The sequence below is a fragment of the Sciurus vulgaris genome (genome assembly GCF_902686455.1).
Source record: "Sciurus vulgaris genome assembly, chromosome: 14".
Taxonomy (NCBI): domain Eukaryota; kingdom Metazoa; phylum Chordata; class Mammalia; order Rodentia; family Sciuridae; genus Sciurus; species Sciurus vulgaris.
In genome coordinates, this window is record NC_136475.1 from 46,263,451 (window position 1) to 46,282,429 (window position 18,979).

Sequence of the window (18,979 nt, forward strand, 5' to 3'; positions counted from 1 at the left end):
ATGCTTATCTTCCCCTGTTGTCTTGTTCTTGCCATCAGTGAAATGTATCATCTTTTTATTATAGAACTTACTATTATAGATTTTTATGAAAATCGTGCATAAGTACACCTTTGCCATGAAAAATATAAAGTGGGATAAGTAAATGAGTTTGTAAAATCACAGCTAGTGATTTCACTGAAATATTCACTGAATTTCATCCATCAGGAGCTTAAACTAAACATCACTCTAGAAAGATCATTCCAAATGTTGCCACAAAGGGTTAGTTCAGAAGCAGTGTTAATTCAAGTATAATTTCACTGTTCAAAATCTTCATGACAAAGTAAAATCTCATTTATTCAAAGGAAACAGGACTGGGGCAACATGTCTCTGGACACATCTTCAAAGTTATAAAACTAGTGCTTTAAATTGTATTAACATTAAATATCTATTTTAATCTTTATGAACTTTAAGATTTGTTGATTTTATTGCATGATATTTTGTTTTTAAAATAGAATTCATTGTCCATTTTACTTTGATAACTTCCTGCATAGTAGTATAATCAATTTGTGTCATTTTAATAGTTAATAAGCATAACATTCAGAAATGAGAAGCAGACATTCTAAAATGTTGTAGGGTTAAAAGATTATCAGAGCGTTTATTTCCCTTTTTTAGGCAGTGGAAGAACTGTTTAACTTGATGCAACTGTTCATAGCTCAGAGGCCAGACATGAGAGAAGAAGAATTAGAAGATATCAAACAGTTTAAGAAAACAACCATAAGTTGTTACTTACGTTGCTTAGATGGCCGCTCCTGCTGGACTACTTTAATAAGGTAAAAAAAAAATAATAATAATCGGTGTTGTTTTTCCAAGAGAGGGAATGGGGACTATACTTTTGACACAGAGAGAGAAACAATTTACCTTGTTTATAACTAAAAGTTTCTTAATCTTTTAGGTTATCAGTGAAACACTTAGTCACCTTGGAAGAATTTATATTTTGAAAGTTAGTGAACTTCTTTTAAACAGTTTCTCTTTGAGATTGGTTTGTATTTGTGTGTGTGTGTGTGTGTGTGTGTGTGTATCACAATCAGATTTTTAGATCTAGAAGGAACCTTGTAGTCTTCTACTTAAAGCTTAAATCCTCCTGACAATTCATCCTAACTTATTCTTGGGTAGTTCAGTTCTAGAGGCATCCCAGAACAGCTCTCTCCTTCTTTGTATAAGTCTGAATATGTTTCATTCTGTTTAGCCAGATCTCTTTATATCTGGCTTTCTTATGGATAGGAATTGGCTAAAATAATGAATCTATACAATTAATTTAAAGCTATAGATGTTATTGAATGTCTACAAGGAACTGCTACAAATGACACTTAATTTCCATTACCTGTAGAAGTAACGTTCAGGCTAATTTTTTTTTTTTCTGGGTCAGGGAGGAATGGATTATTGGGTATTGAACCTAAGGGGACTTAACCACTGAGTCACATCCCCCAGCACTTTTATTTTTTATTTTGAGACAGGGTCTTGCTCAGTTGCTAAGACTGGTCTCAAACTTGCAATTCTTCTGCCTCAGCTTCTCAAGTCACTGGGAATACAGGCATACTCCACTGTATACTCCTGGCTAGGCTAATTTCCTAAAATACTTGCAACAACAACAAAACTTCTATATATTACATCTAAGACTTGAAGGTGTGTCATTGATTTATTAGGCACACATTTTGTTTTTTGTTTTATGGTACTGGAAATTGAATCCAGGGCATGGCATATGGTAGGCAAGCATTGTACTGTTGAGATAGATCCTCCATGCTTTTTAAATTTAATTTAATTTAATTTTATTTTATTTTAAGACAGGTACTTGGTAAGTTGCCCAGGCTGGCCTTGAACTTTCAATCCTTTAGTCTCCCAAATAGGTGGTATTATAAGCATCTACCACAACACTCAGTTTTAGGCACTTTTTTTTCCCTTTGAAGTAGTTTCAGAAAGTATCACTATAGTGACTAATCAACCCAAGATAAGATTTTTTTCAGATTATCTTCCTCAGAAATCAGAATACTTTTCCATTTGAATCTTCATTAGCTCCTAAAGCAAAATTAACATCTTTGCCAAGACTCTTTAAAGAAATTCTCTCAAAATCCAGGAGGCTGGGGCAGGATGTGGCTCTATGATTAAGTACCCCTGGGTTCAATCTCCATGGCCCTTTTTATTTTGTTTGCAGTGCTGGGGATTAAACCCAGGGCCTTGTGCTTGCAAGGCAAGCACTCTACCAGCTGAGCTATATCCCCAGCCCACCCTTTTTATTTTTTGAGACAGGGTCTTGATAAGTTGCTGAGGCTGGTTTTGAACGTGACATCCACCTATCTCAGCCTCCTAAACCACTGGGGTTATAGATATACTCCTCTGCACCCGGTTATTTTCATGTAACTTATTTTCAAGACCAAATTACACTTTTTAGTCTTTTTCTTCCCCTTTTTACTCTTTCTTCCCAATAACCAACTGATGAGTGTCTACAAAAAATACAAGTTTCAGAACTTTAAAAGTTTAGAAGATAAACCCATTATCAAAATTAACATTGTTTATACTGAAACTTCAAAAGTACTCTCATTATGCATTTCTTCTGCTATTGTGGCTAATTAAGAATTCTTTGATATTAATACATGTTTCTCTAAGTTACTTGGAGGCTTTCTTATTTAATAGTTATTCCTTTTACAGGTTGAATATCCCTTATCCAAAGTTTTTGGGAGCAAAGGTATTTCACATTTCAGGGTGTTTTTTTTTTTTTTCTTTTTTTTTTTTTTTTTTTTGTGGTACTGGGGATTGAACTCAGGGCCTTGTGCTTGTGTCAGGGTGGTTTTTATAAGTCTGAGATTTCAGAGTATTTTGGATTTTCAGGTTTGGGATGCTCATCCTGTCTTATATTAATAAGAAGCAAATGAAATAGTCTCTTTCTATAGGTAGGAAAATAGAAAGCTTAAGTGACGATTTTACTTCTCTTTATCTTTTTCATCACCCAAGTGTTCTGTTTTGATTCAGAATTCTCAACTGGACCTTATGTATTCTTCTAGTGCCTTCAGAATACTATTAGAATCTGATGAAGACAGACTTCTTGTTGTATTTAATCGAGGGTTGATCCTGATGACTGAGGTAAATCTTTTATTGGATTTTACTGTGGATTTATCTCTTTTAATTGTTCTCACCAAGACTTCTTGTTTTATGGGTAGAGTTTATCTTGGACTGTTTTACAGGTAGCAAGATTTTAATTATATGGGTTAGTAAAAGCTAATTTATATTCCAAAAATAATTAGGTCACAATTTTTAGAGTACTATTGCTTTTCTGTATTAATTCCATACCTTTCCCTTCTTTCGTATTAGAACAACCACTTGAAGTACACTAATTTTACTCATTTGTAAGAACAGAAACTAAATTCATATTATTTCCCAGGAACCACTTATTTGACACAGTTCAGAAACTAAGATTAACATCATCAGAGGAAGCCAGTGAGATTGTTACAGGTCAAAAAATCTGCTGTCATTCTTCCCGTAATTCTTCATAATATAGTGTGAGATGGATTTGAAGTCACCAGAAGACCATTTACCTTTCCTCATAATGGAAATAAGATAAAACAGTACATGCCAGGAACACCATAAGATTTGAGAATTAAGATTGTTTTTACAGTAAAGGCATAGAATAGGAACCAAACATGTTTGAAACTGCACTTCGAAGAATTTGGACTTGGAATGGTTAGGGGAACAGTTAAATAAATGACATGACGAACGCAGAGTCGAAGAAGTATTGACTCTGTTGAGAAATGCCACACATTTCTGTTCTGGTTAAAAGAAATGGTATGTGAAGAGGAGTAAGAATTCCATTCGTTCATTCAACAGATGTGTGAATGTTTATTCTGTGGCAGATACTAGGTACTAGAGATACAGCAGTGAACAAGACGAAGAGTTCATGCCCTCACAGTTGACAGGTGTACTGCCATACTCAACTCAGAATTTTGACCTTTGAATTGTGAATATTATATAGACTTTGGGGACAAAGAGGACTAGAAGACAGATGCTTTGTTAAAAAATGAAGTGGGGGGGAACTAAGGGTTTAATTGAACTAATGTAATTAAAGGAATCAAAAGACTTAACAAGCCAATACAGTTTAAGGAATTGAATTCCTATGTTTTGGAGCTCTTTCACCTCCTTTCAGCTCTGCTATAACTATGGCTAATAGCCATTTCACCATTGTCTGTCAACAGAGGCCCTGGAAAGTTAGTTAAAACAGTTGTCTATTCTCCCTAATAATCTTCCTCTTGTTGCCTGCTGCTTTGTAATTTTTTAGTACTGGGGATTGAACTCAGGCATTTTACCACTGAGCTACATCCCCAGCCCTTTATATTTTTTATTTTAAGACAGGGCCTCAGGTTGCTGAGGCTGGTCTTGAATTTGGTAATCCCTCTGCTTCAACCTCCAGAATCACTGGGATATAGATGTGCTCCACTGTGCCTTACTGCTTTGTAATTTCTGTGGCTTGCAGTCTTAGAACAGATAGTGTTCTTGTTTGTTTAAAGAAATAAGAATTAACCTATTTCTTCAGACCAAAATATATACATAAAATATCTGAGTTCTGAAGGTGAGGACTATTTATATATGTTGGAAGAGCTAAATGGGAGAGATTTTCTTGAATTGAAAGCAAATTTGCACACATGTGCACGTACATACAGTCTGAGTCTGAAAACATCTATCAGAGAGGATGAGCACTACCATCTTGTGGCTCAATAAAATAAAAATGAAATTAAGTTTTCAATCTTTTATTTAAATCACTTGTAGTCTTTCAACACATTGCACATGATGTATCATGAAGCTACAGCTTGCCATGTGACTGGAGACTTAGTAGAACTTCTGTCAATATTCCTTTCGGTTTTGAAGTCTACACGCCCATATCTTCAGAGAAAAGGTTTGGTCATTCCTACTTCTTACTTTTGTTAGTGCTACTGTTAAAGAAAGATAAGATTTTAAAATTGCAGGCCCCAGAGAAATTATCTTTACCTCTAGATTATACACAGAAGATGGGGCCTAAGCTAGGTAATATTCTGATGTGAACCTGGAATGCTCCCAGGCGTTTTCTTTATGACTGCCTGAAAAATAGGTGGACATATTATAAAGTGTCAAGATTCAGGAGACTGGCAAACATTTCTAATCACAGTAACAAGTTGAGTATTTTTGAAAGTCTCCAGCTAGAAACTTCCATGGCTCAGATTAGATCATCTTTAGTTTCAAGAAAAATTATTCTAAAACATAACTCATGTCCCTATAGGATAGCAGACACGGATCTTTATATATTCCTAGAAAGTGGGACATATTCATTACTAAACTATGTACTATTTATTAGAAATCTAGCAGGTTTAACAATAGTAGTAGCCATATCATTAATCACTTAGCTTTCACCAACAATGTTTTTATGTAATTAATTTGGATTTCTTAGTGTTGGCATTCTGTAGAAAAAAATGTGAGGAATTGTGGTCTCTCAAAAGCATATTTATTTATGCTTTTATATTTGCAGATGTGAAACAAGCATTAATCCAGTGGCAGGAGCGAATTGAATTTGCCCATAAACTGTTAACTCTTCTTAATTCCTATAGCCCTCCAGAACTAAGAAATGCCTGTATAGGTAAGTTACTTGAAAAATACACTTATATAAAAACCTAGTAGAGGAACATTTTTGTGAGTTTTTTGATAAGATGTGATGTTAGGTCTATAGTGTTCAGAAGGCATTTATACTTTTATGTGTAGCTCACACTGGCTTACAGGTCCTAAAAAAAATCAAGTTCTGTTTCTTAACCTGCTGGTAAGTTTCTGTGTGATAATGAACAGATCACTCAATACATCTGGGTTCTTTCACCTTCATTAATCTGTAGGTTTCTTGCAGCTCTAAAATCTTCTGATCGGCTGTAAGCAAGGTGGAATCATGTCGAGATTATAAGGTGGAAGTGACAGTATAAAAGATTGAGATGGTGATTCTTCTGCCCAAAGATAATTCTCTGTAACTTTTCTTAGGTTCTGGGTATTTCACCTTTTTATGGATTGTATATTTATTATAAAATGACAATTAGTGGTTGTTAAAAGATACCCTTTGTTTTAAATTTAGAGTGAATTTAAAACCTAGAAACCTCTTAATACCATAGTCTTTAGAAACCGTTACTGTTTGTTTACAACATGTGTGAGCAGTCTCGATGTTCTGTATAATTCCTGACCGCCTCTTTCTATACTTCTCCATTAAGAGGGGAAAGGCACATAGCAGTAACCTCATCACCAAAAACTGCCAGTAGCCTATCACCATGAACTTTATTCTTTTGTGATTAGAGGGTGAAAATCAGCCCCTTCACAAAAAAACTTTAACTTTTGGATTATCAGTTACCCCTCAGATCCAAAGAACTTTGAATTTTAGGTCCTTTCTAAGCTGTTGTAGTTGATTTTATAAAGACACATAATCAAGTGTGAATTATTTCTCTCACTGTACTTCTCTATGAAGGTTCTCTTGTTGAAATAAAATACTAATATATAGTGCTATAAACTTCTGTATCTAAGGCGGGGCTTCGTGGCACATGCTTATAATCCCAGCTACTGGGTAGGCTGAGGTGAGAGAATTGCAAGGCCAAGGGAAGCCTAGCAATTTAGCAAGACCCTGTCTTGCAGTAGAAATTTTAAAAAGGGATAGGGATATGTTGACTGGTAGAGCACTTGCCCACCATGCACAAGGCCCTGGGTTCAGTCCCCAGTACTACAGAAACAAGTTTCTCTTTCCTAAATAATGACCCGATATTGTGGTTACTTATTCTCCTTATCCAGATTTGACTGAGCATCAGACAGAGTTTTTCCCAGTGTCAGGAGGTAAAACAGTTTATAATCCTGCAACTTCATTTTGAAATTAGCAGGAAGATAAAATCCCAGTGTTCTAATATCTAAATTGTGTTTTAATTTTCAGATGTCCTCAAGGAACTTGTGCTTTTGAGTCCCCATGATTTTCTGCATACTCTGGTTCCATTTCTACAACACAACCATTGTACTTATCATCACAGTAATATACCAAGTACGTATTCATCTAACTCAGTAGTTGAATATGGTTGGCATTTAATCATTCTGCACACTGAAGCTTGGAGATTTATTTTTTCCATTTATTCTTATTGTACACTTTTAATATCTTAGTGTCTCTTGGACCTTATTTCCCTTGTCGAGAAAATATCAAGCTAATAGGAGGGAAAAGCAATATTCGGCCTCCGCGCCCTGAACTCAATATGTGCCTCTTGCCCACAATGGTGGAAACCAGTAAGGTATGTTGGGATGCCAGGAAAATCATGTTTCTGTAGTTCGAAGTAATTTGAAATTTTCCCCCTGGCAGTTATAAGTACATTAAACTTAAGTGGTCATGTTGTGGCTCCTAAGAAGATTAGTCTCATTTGGATTTTTTTCTTTTTAATGCTCAAAATGTTGGTTGAATATTTGCAAAATCAACAATAAGCACAAATAATAAGTTCCCTCACCCCAAAGAGCTTAATAGTAAGTCTTAGTGTTTGTCATTAGGCTAAATTTTAACTGGGTCATATATCTAAATCTGAAAAGTCAAGTTAGGTACTTATTATTTTTAAATTTGGTCATATAATCAAGACTTCTTTTGTTGCCCTTAAATCACATTCTTCTTCACCTGTGCTTAATATCACTGATTGAAAGACTTATCATTAATTTTAGCCTGGCTCCTGTCCTTCTAAATCTTATTCTAAAATAATGCCAATTCTAAATTACAGAGACAAGTTACATTGACACAGGATAATTTATCTTAGTTTTAATGTACTTTTAAACAATTTCCCCCCTTTATCTTTCTTCACTCACACTTCATTCACACCCTATCTTGCCAACCCTCTTTGGATCTTAAGTATACTTGAGAAATTCTCAGAAGATAAAATATTAAAAACAATTAACACTGTAGTTATCCTTACAGACTTAACCCAAATCTCTTTCAAAAATCAGATTTAATCCATTCTTCTTGATGATATGTCTGTAGAATTAAAGTGTCACATGTTAAAAATCTTATAGTAATTTTACTTTATTAAAGTATTTTGAAATAACGGGTAATTTTAATTGATAGCTTTTGCACACTGAAAATAAACTTATGACAACTAAGATCTTAACAACATTACTAGAAATTTGGAACTTAAAAGTAGGTTCTTTAGGATTTAAAGATTTAATCAGATTTTTAGTTAAACTTATTACATTTGCACAAAATATGCTCTTTAATTTATTATACAATTTAAGTGCAACCATTTTATCATCTTTAACCTTCAGGGCAAAGATGACGTTTATGATCGTATGCTGCTAGACTACTTCTTTTCTTATCATCAATTCATCCATCTATTATGCCGAGTTGCAATCAACTGTGAAAAATTTACTGAAACATTAGTTAAGCTGAGTAAGTATAAAAGATGAGCAGTAAATTCCACTGAATTATTTTAAGCCCCTAGCCATTTCAGGAAGGGGAGAGAAAATATGAGACAATTCTTTTTTTCTTTTTTAAAGTGACTGTTTAAAAATATTGATTAGTATTCTGGGAACATTTTAATTTTTATTAAGAAAACACCAACTTACTGGTTTCCATTGAATAGTTTTGCCCACAGTTGCAGCTGGCCTATAAGGAGGGTGGAGTAGGGCTGATCAGTTTTCTATGTAGAAGCCCAAGTCCTCCATCTTCTGCCCAGCAGAATTTAAAAACAAAAAACAACAACAACAACAAAAAAAACTGCTCTGCCTAGGGAGACAGGCTTAGAGATCAACTTTCCCCAGCCCTGGTCTTGAGGGTAAGATGAGATCTATAGTGCCAGCTGTGCTTGGAGCTGGCAGTGCAGGAACAAGCTGTGTGGGCTCGCCAGCGTGAAGCAGAGGTGCATATATGAGTAATTAGGAGGTAAGTCTCATAAAATAGGTGAGTGAGAAAAACAAATTTGAAAGGGGAAATAATAGAAATATTAAACAAAACCATCAGGGAATTATGTAGGGAGAGAAAAACGTTTCAGATTATTTAATAGTAACATTGTCTTTCCAAAGATGTGCCCAAGAGCTGTTAGAGATCTATTTCCTTTGGGTGACTTTCCTCTACATCTTTAGAAGACATGTAGCCCAGAGACCGCCAAAGTAGCTCAGTTGGGAGAATGTTAGACTGAAAACGACACATAGTCCTCCTTCGTATGTCACCTATTTCAGGACCTCCAGAGTTCCAGGGCTTTGTGTGCTTTGTCCCCGACTTCATTAGGGATGACCCAGGGTCCTCTTCAGTGTTCTGTAGTTTTGTTTTAGAGGGTAGAAAATAAATATTCATGTATTCGTGGAACCACCACTTAGGTCAAGAGATAGATTACCCATATCCTAGAAGTGGTACCCCTTATGCTCCATGTCAGCTACAACTCCCTACTTCGTATGGCAAAGATTTTGATTGATTCTAGGTAGGGCAAAATGTGATCCTATCTTAGATTTTCATTATCCAAGAAGGAAGTGGTAACAACTGTCAGGGATAATTCCTCTTCAGAAAAATCGTCTTGTTGGTAAGTGATTGATTAGAGCATATTCAGATTCAAACAGTGAGTTCTTCCACATTTTATCATTAGCTGCTTTATATATATATGGGTCTGAAATGCCAAGATGTGGGGGGCAAGGATACCCATTAACTGTTTTAGGATTATGTACCTGGGTTGTAGCACTTGGGAAAAGACTTAAACCCAGCAATGGTAATGATCAGGTATGAGAAAATATCTAATTCTAGGAGTACAGCTTTGCTCCTAGATAAGGAGGGGGACATAGAAAGAAACTCACCTTTGGAAAAGTTCCTAGTGATTGTGTTCATGTAATTTATAGCAAAAATTATGTTAGAAACTATTCTAGCTACTTGAATAGCTTTAACCAGCTATGCTGTCTTCCATATCAACACAAATGCATTTTTAGGGAATTTAAAAATGGAGGGGAGGGAAGGGAGGTACAGCTTACCAATATATACACTGAATCAGCTTTCATGTTCATGATATTTTAAATCTCACATCACTCAAACCATGAAGCAAGCTGCCTTAGTGTTCTCTTTATATAGCAGTGCTATTTTATGGATCTTCTGTGAGGATTTATTCTCTAACTGCATTCCTGTCTATAATATGATAGCCACTAGCTACAAGTTAGTGTTGAGAACTTGAAAAATGACTATGAAACTAAATTTTAATTTTTTTAAAGTATAACCAAATTAAATAAAAATTGCTGGATGTGGCTGGTGGCACAGCACTAGATATAAACCAAAACCTTTATAAATTGATCAGGATAGCCAGGCATGGTAGCACATGCCTGTAATCCCAGTATCTCAGGAGGCTGAGGCAGGAGGATCGCGAGTTCAAACCCAGCCTCAGCAAAAGTGAGGTGCTAATAAGCAACTCAGTGAGACTCTGTCTCTAAATAAAATGCAAAATAGGGCTGGGGATATGGCTCAGTGGTCCGGTGCCTCTGAGTTCAATCCCTTGTACCAAAAAAAAAAAGAAAGAAAAAGAAAAGAGCAGGGCTGGGATTGTGTCTCAGTGGTAGCACGCTTGCCTAGCATGCGTGAGGCCCTGGGTTTGATCCTCAGCACCATATACAGTATTGTGTCTACCTTTAACTAAAAAATAAAAAATAAATTAAAAAAAGGAAAGGGGGGGGTCCAAGTATTTGAGTAGTATTACTCAGAATAAGAATGAATGAATAGATAGATAGATAGATAGATAGATAGATAGATAGATAGATAGATAGATAGATAGATAGATAAATGATGAAAATTTCCTTGGTTACATCTTATATCTGTTAATGCAGAAAGTTGGATATTGTCTTGAATGTGAAGTTAAGTAAAGACCTGAAAGCACCACTATCCTGTACCCTTCCATAAATGGAAAGATTGATGTTAGCTCCTTACTCTAGCTAAAATGACTATGTCCAAGGAAAGGCACCTTCAAAGAGGCTTAAGCAAACAGTCCACATTAATGACTGCGATGGTGAGCAGAGTTGGTAGAATTTTAATTTATATGATTCTTGTTTATATCCCATAAATATAAATGCAAGAAATTATATTTAGTAACAAGAAATGGAAAGATGATGAGATTAAATTGAGTTGACATTCAATTCATTTCAAACTTGAGGTTAAACAGTCCAAAGGCCAGAATATTAAAATATTGCGACTGTAGATGAGATTGTCTGAAATGGGATTGCAGGTGATTTTCATTTTTGAGGAAAAGTCTTTGTGGTGGTTTTTATATTGGTAAATTAACAAATTTTAAGACTTATTAGAGGATAGAAGGGAATTATTAATAATTGTATATTAGAATAGCAGGGAGATGGCTGAGCTGCAGGTACTAAATAGTAATCAAAAGAGTATATTGCACTTTCAAGTGAGGACAGTCCAAGATGGGGTTAGAGAAGTCAAGAGAGAATTCACAGGAAGTGAGCAAAGCTGCTAACGACCATCATAAAGCACAATGTTTGTGAAATCAAAGAATTTTGATACTTAAAAACAGCATAGCTTAGCCAAATAGTTTCTGAAAAAGAATAATAATAAAGAGCACTGGCACTGATGATTTCTAAAATACTTAATAAAGATACAGTAATGTTTTATGGCTTAATACCTATAACAGATCACAATTTAAAACAATATCATGTTTTAAAGGTACATGTATCACTCACAGACTTGTCTTCTACCATGTTTATCCATTTTTTGTTTATCCTTTTATTTCCTTTATGCAAATACAAGTGTATTTTCTCCCCCTTTTTAAAGAAAAGTATAATGACTAAGATTATGTGGTAAAAGAACAGAGATAGATAGGCAGAACAGTAGGAGAACATTCCTAAAAAACATAAGGATTTGGTAGATCATAAAAATGATATCCAATTAGTAGAAAAGAGGTAGTATTGAGATTATTAGTTAGTTCCAAGGTAGGGGTGGGGAGTGGGGAATGCAAGTCTTTAATACTTTACTCATTGGACCAAAATAAACTCCAGGAGGATTAAAGATTTGCTTGGAAAAAAAAAATCTTTGAGATATTCAAAACATGAGATCATGCTGATAACACCTTGAGAGTTGAAAGACCATAATAACAGGACATAAAATTCAGAAACAGAAAAACAAGAAAATGAAAATTTTAACTACATAAAGATGCAAACTGCTGCCCAGTTTAAAATACCATAAGTTGGATTAAAATATACAAACTAGCTAATGGGAAAGTGTTTGCATACTATCAGATAATAAAAGACCTTATAATGAAATGTTATTCAGTGACAATTTTGGGATGCAATTTGGCATTATGAATTAAAGTTTAGAGTGTTCTTGCCTTTGACCCAACAACGCTAGATACAGGAATCCATTCTACTCTGCTCAAAAATGTAAAACAAACATACAGAGGACACTGGTTGTTTTCACTTTGTAGTGGGTAAAAATTGGAAACAACCCAAATGTTCTCCATTGGGATCTTAGTTAAGTAAACCATAGTTCATCTGTTTTGTATAGACTTCAAACAATATAGGAAAGTTCCTCTAATTACATGGAAAAAATTTTTTGAAAAATGGACTGGGTAGGTATAGCTGTATACCTACATTGGTTGATCATGAGTGTAGATGTATCCCCAGTACAAGAATAAAAGAAAATCTTATGCAGAATATAATCACATTCTTATAAATAAGGGAATAGAAATCACCCTTTGAGCATGTGCAGGGGAGAAAAGGATAATACCCAAGTGAGGATACAATTATGAAGTGCTTTTATTTTCTATGTTAAATGTAACTATAAGGTTTAAATTCTTTATAATAGTTATATACTGTTTTGTAATTAGAAAAAAGTTTTTGGAATAATATAGAAAACTGATATTGCACACTCCACAATCATGTTTTTTGTTTTGTTTTGTTTTGTTTTTTTAAGGTTCCATAGTTCACATGTAAAAGTAGCAGTGGAATGGTCAAATAAAATGAAATACTTAGATTTCATCATCATTTAATTAAATTTTCATTTGCAGGAACAAAACAAAGACCTCTTTATTACTTTTGGTATTTAACTTTTTTTTTTTGAAAATTTTCTTAATACATTAATGAAAGTTAAACTGATTTTTGCAAGTAACTGTTATACTTAGAAAATTCAAAAACTTTGGAATCAACGGAATTATAAAATGAGTATAATTGGCAGAAGTAAACTATTTAAAAATCATATTATAGAAGCACAACTCTGATTCATGCTTCTGCTTTTCAGGATATCAGGATAGTATTGACTGGGGAAATGACTGATTAGCAGCTTCCCAAAAAGAATATGCTCCAGGCATCGTGGCAGATCAGAAGTCATCTTGTCACCAGACTACCAAGAACAAATCCATTTGTACTAGGTTGAAATATAGTAATCACATTTAAGAAATACTTATAATTATAAAGTTAGTTCCCGTTTTGTTAATTTGCAAGGGAAGAACTAGCATAGGGACCTGAATCTACAATACATAATAGGCCCCTCAGATTCTTTTTTTTTTTTAAACGGGGAATTTAACCCAGGGATGTTCTACCACTGAGTAAAATCTCCAGCCCTTTTTATTTCTTATTCTGAGGCAGGGTCACACTAAGTTGCCCAAGCTGGCCTCAAACTTGTCATTCTTCTGCCTCAGCCTCCTGTCCTGAGTAGCTGAGATTACAAGTGTGAGCCACCATGCTTGGCCTGATTTTTTTTTTCCCCCCAGTAACCAAAAGGGAAGCCAGATAAACAGTAGTTTGCTTAGTGGGTATCAAGACAGAACAAAGGGAATTTAGATCAAATATGTGGCATTTTTAGGCTAATGTCTTGATGATTCAGTCTATTGGCTAAAGCTGCCACTTCACCCTGATAATGTATGGATGGTATAACACTCCTAGAAGAAACTAGACAGAGGACCAAATCAATCAGGAGAAACCATAATTAGTAAATTTATATAAGACACATTTCCTCCTCCTAGCAGTCTATAAGTATAAAATAATCTGATGCCATTTTAGGAAGTTTTTGAAAAATGTTACTTTTAATGATACACAACCAAATGGCTTCTACATTACGAAGTATTACTAGTGAGAAAATGATATATTTGGAGAAGTTTTTTGGCTTTGTATAACTAGTTCTTCTTGGGTGGGGACAGGGCAGAGTGTGAAACTTGCTGGAGGATACCTGAAGTCACAGGATGAAGAAAGATAAGTAGTAGAAAAGCCAGTGTGTTTTAGATGTGACTATCCAGTTGACTGAAGCAAAGCCTAGAAACATGCCTGAGAACTTCAGTGATTGCAGTTCCCTGTTTTATGCCCAGTGAGTGAGACACTGCAGAAGGTATTGGAGGAGTATGTGGAATTAAGAGGACATTGGTCTCTAACTTGAGTTATAGTGCCAAGAGACTTCTCATCCCCAGTGAATATGCTAGGAAAAAACTGAAACCCTTGCTCTGAGGGGATAAGTCTCCCTTCTTGGAGGAGGCACAGCTTGCGAAGGAATAAGTAGAACTATGAAAGGTGTCATTAGCTCCCCTGGGCAACACGTTTTCCAGTGTACTACACTGTGTAAGGTGGTGCAGGAAAAATAATTTTCATATGAATAAGTATGGTACTTACTGTATAACAAGCAAATACATCAAATGAATCTATTTCCTAGATGTTACATTGCCTAAAATAAGGCTAATTGTATCAGACTGAAGAAAAGTATTAAGTATTTAATAGTACAGGTTATGGGCAAATGTGAAGATGATCATGAAATGATACATGAATAACTGCCTTTTGGGTAAACATTGATTACTGGAAAGATTATGGGCTTTTAGAATCAGAAAAATGGGGATAGACTCTTAAATGTATTAATTACTGACTTTGGGATAAACCTAAGCAGATTATATGATCAGTGAGCCTAATTTCCTTATTCAAGAAAATGAAACAAATGAGAATAAAATACCTCCCAAAGTGGATGAGAAAATTAAATGTGATTATCTGTCATAGTAGCACAGTAAATGTTTATTTCCTTCTTTGCTTGTTAAAAGAAAAAAGAAAGACATACACATGCATCAGAAAACTACTTGGAGTGTTTTGCGATCATAAAAGGCCTCCAAGGTTTTGTTTGTTGTCGTGTTATCTGCGGCCAAGCCAAGGACCCTGCCTGAATCCCAGCTGACTGGATTTGGCCACTCAACCACTAAGAAAAAAGCATATGATATAAGAAGAGTAGAACTGAATTTTATGCAGTTTGATCAAACTGGAGAGAAAAGTTTTCCTGGCTTAGCTTTCCAGGAACTGAAAAGAGGAGTAAGGATTGTTTTACTTTGGGGAATAACTAGAGATTAAAACAACAGAAAAGCATATAGTGAACAGTTTTTCCCATGAAATTGGGTAGAACAGCCTTTAATTCAAAGATTAGCAGACTCTTTCTGCAAGAGCTGAACACTAAATATTTTAGACTTTGAAGTCCACATGTGGTCTCTGTCATGTATTCTTTGTTTGCTTCTTTGGATTTTTTGTTTTCCCAAGCTTAATTTTTAAGTCTTTCTTTTAGCTCATTGGACTATACAGGAACAGACTGTGAGTCAAACTTAACCCAATGACCATAGTTTGCCAACCCATCCTCTCATTTTATGGGTAATTAAGATTCAGGAACATGGAAGCATAGAAACACTTTCCCCATAACCACAGGTTTGATGACGGGTCCTTCTTTGCCTATGTGTGTATGACGTTAACAGTAGGTAAATGCTTCCAAGCAGATTAGGTGAGAGTAAAGGAAAAAGATGAGAATTTCCTTGAGTTTTTACAAAGGTACTGATCTTGACAGGGGAAAAAAAAGGCTTACCCACAAAAGGGATTCTAAGCATCCTTGGTAAGCTGTATAACTGGCTGCTCTGATTTGCCTCTTAAGATTTTCTCAAAATCCTTAGTGTAGTAAAGGGATTGGCAAACACAACTCACCTGCTACCTGTTTTTGTATAATCAGCAGCTACCTACTAGATGAGTAAGTTTCATATTTTTAAATGGCTAAAAAAAAAATAAAGTAGAGTAAGTATGGCACATGAAAATTATGAAATTCAAATTTCAACATGCATAAAGTTTTTTTTCTTTTAAGTCAGTCACAACCATTTATTAAGTGTTGTCTGTGCTGATATCACAGCACCTTGGCAGAGTTGAGTAGTTGCAGTAGACATCCTGTGGCCACAAAGCCTAATTTACCTAAGTTTGACCCTCTTCTGAAAAGTTTGCCAACTCCTGATCTAACCCATACTTTTTGCTCACCTGGAGGAGTATAGTTTATATCTCCTCTACAATCATACTTTTCCTTGGGGGTGGAGAGATGTGGAAGATGAGAAATTTATGTAGGTCTGTGGCATTGCAATGTCTTGTAGTTACAGAGGTAGGAGGGTAAGAGGAATGCTTGAGAGAAAGGTTAAAATCACAAAGTTCCAGGGCTGGGGGTGTATGTAGCTCAGTGGCAGGTGTTTGCCTAGCATGTGATGTGCAAGGCCTTGGGTTCCATTCCCAGTACCACCCCACGCTGTCGTTCTCCCCCCTCCTCCCCAAAAAAAATAGAAGTTCCAGATTAGACACTCTGACAGTGTCAGATGTGGTCCATCCAGAAGATCTTGGGGACAAGGCAAAAACTGGTAGACTCAGAGCAGTATTTGTTTAAATACACCACAAAGATAGTTCTCCCTATTTTTGGAGAAACACAAGGAAGAGGAAATTATATCTTCTAATTCTCCACATCTCCCATTTAATCTTCCCCTTCTGTCCCCCCCTGAAATTTAGTTGTTGTGTGGAAATTTTCTAATACGCAGAGTGGTACCTTTAGTCCAAGAAAGCAAGCTCTGGAGCCACCTGCAGTAACTTTTTCAGTACTCAAATTTCAATACTCAAAAAGGGAGAACTGGATTATGTTGCCTTAGATCCTTCTGGGAATGAGGCATGGAATATAAGTAAATTCAAAAGTACTGCTAAATATTTCACTGGTCAAACAATGGAACGAATTCTTCCCCTATAAGTACTTTATGTATTTTTGTAATTATAGAAAATATGTATAGTTATAACCAGAAAGAGCCATAAGATTATACTTGCAGTTTAGTATCTTAATAGTGTAATTTATAACCTCTTCTGATTTCTTTTTAAATATTAGGTGTCCTAGTTGCCTATGAAGGCTTGCCACTTCATCTTGCACTGTTCCCCAAACTTTGGACTGAGCTATGCCAGACTCAGGTAAAGCAAATGAGTTTTAGATGATTTGGTCTTTATCTCATCTAGCCAAGTGATCAAGAATTTTAGGAACAGTGGGTTGAAAACTCACTAGCTAGAAATTGGTTATGTTTTAGAATTTAATGGAAATATTAGCTATTAAATCTTGGGCATCTAGTTTCCCTTTGAGTTCTCTCTTTTATATACTTATGTAGATTTGTACCACAGAGAATATTTCAAATAAGCGATTTATAATTCAGTTTCATATCTGTAGGTCAGTATCTACATTTGTGGGGCAAGTCTAAAACAGGGAGGTACTGGGGGAAGAAAACTTCTGTCCCTGCTGGCTCTCCTGCCTCTCCCCCATCTGTCTCTCCTCTCCACCATTCCAAAATCTTTTAGTAGAAACCATGTTGACTGATTAGCTCTTCCTGATGTGCAGTTTTTCAAGGGTTTCATGTACTGTTTTCTTACCAACAGTCTTACGAGAGTAGGAAAGACTATACAACCCCTACCTCAAGTATCTTTAGAGCCACCTTCACAGAATTAAGTAGGCACATAAATAATTCTTGTTAAATTGTAGAGAAAGAACTGGGAAGACAGTGGAGAAGCCAGATTAATTCTTCTTAAGTTCTGACTGGCCTAAAGGATCCCCATTCCCTTTAAAACCTGAAAGAAATAATCATTTTTCTTCTTGGTTTCATCTGCCTTACCCCAGTGGAAGAGATGAGTTTGTTGACCTTCATGGGCACAAACCTCTAACCACATTATACTTTCACAAGTGTGGTCCAGCCTCCCACCAAGGATGTTCCTACTAGACAATTTGTCACAGTGTACTGTGATGATTGTTACTCTATGTCCTTTTCCCAAAATGTGAGACTTTATATGGTGTCATCTGTTTCTTCTGGTGAAATGTTACTTTGTTTTCTTCAATAGGACTCCTTGAAAGGCATGGGCTCATTTAGCTCACATGACTTAGCCTGTAGTAGGCATTCAAAAAGTGGCTCTCTAAGACAGGCTGGTGGCAAGTGCCTATTATCCCAGCAACTTGGGAGGCTGAGGCAGGAGGATTGTAAATCCAAGGCCAGTCTAAGCATTTTAATAAGATTGTTTAAAAATTAAAAAAAACAGGGATGTAGCCCAGTGGTAGAGTACTCCTGGGTTCAATCCCTAGCACCAAGTGGGAACAAAAAAAATGACTCACTGGTTGGTTTTTGAGCTAAGTGATCTGTTCAGTAAATTGGAGCAGATCTCTGCTTCCCCCTCTATTGCTGCTGTTGCCCTTTTCATGAAAAAGGCGGATTTCCCTAGAACTAAAGATCTAAAGACCTGGGTCCTGTTCCTACTCTACACCTATGTTCTTGGGTTACCTTGAGCAGTTTACTTATGATAGTTGCTTACCCTAATTAAGCATACACATGTGCATACTATCTAAACTTTCTCCAACTTTTTAAAAAGTCCTTTTATTACAAAAAAAAAAAAAAAATACAAATTGATAGATGAGCAAAAGAAAGTCTAGTAAAGAGGAGAGGAAGGATAAGGGGAGAGGGGAAAGAAAAGGGCGATCATGAACTAAAAGCAATTTCCATGCATGTGTGAGTTTGTCAGGATGAACCCAACTACTATGTATAACCATAATGCTCCAATAAAAAAAATGAGTGCTTTTATTTCCCCTGTAAATAATTTGATTAAAGGAAATATATTAATATATTAATATTATATTATATTTATATTATATTAATATTATATTATATTAATATAATATTAATATATTAAGGAATATATC

General features: G+C 35.4%; 1 protein-coding gene across 7 annotated transcripts in view; it reads left to right on the plus strand.

Moving 5' to 3' along the window:
• Positions 1-18,979, plus strand: part of USP34 (ubiquitin specific peptidase 34) — a 217,160-nt gene that overhangs the window by 194,343 nt on the left and 3,838 nt on the right. For 5 of the 7 annotated variants that reach the window (XM_079109670.1, XM_079109669.1, XM_079109665.1 and 2 more), the window contains 8 exons: positions 652-809; positions 3,036-3,114; positions 4,792-4,918; positions 5,525-5,632; positions 6,947-7,051; positions 7,168-7,292; positions 8,302-8,425; positions 17,138-17,217. In XM_079109670.1, coding sequence (XP_078965796.1) covers positions 652-809; positions 3,036-3,114; positions 4,792-4,918; positions 5,525-5,632; positions 6,947-7,051; positions 7,168-7,292; positions 8,302-8,425; positions 17,138-17,217 — 906 coding nt within the window. Of the gene's footprint in view, positions 1-651; positions 810-3,003; positions 3,115-4,791; positions 4,924-5,524; positions 5,633-6,946; positions 7,052-7,167; positions 7,293-8,301; positions 8,426-17,137; positions 17,218-18,979 lie in introns of those variants that run through there. The other 2 variants (XM_079109668.1, XR_013758957.1) reach the window with 2 other exon arrangements.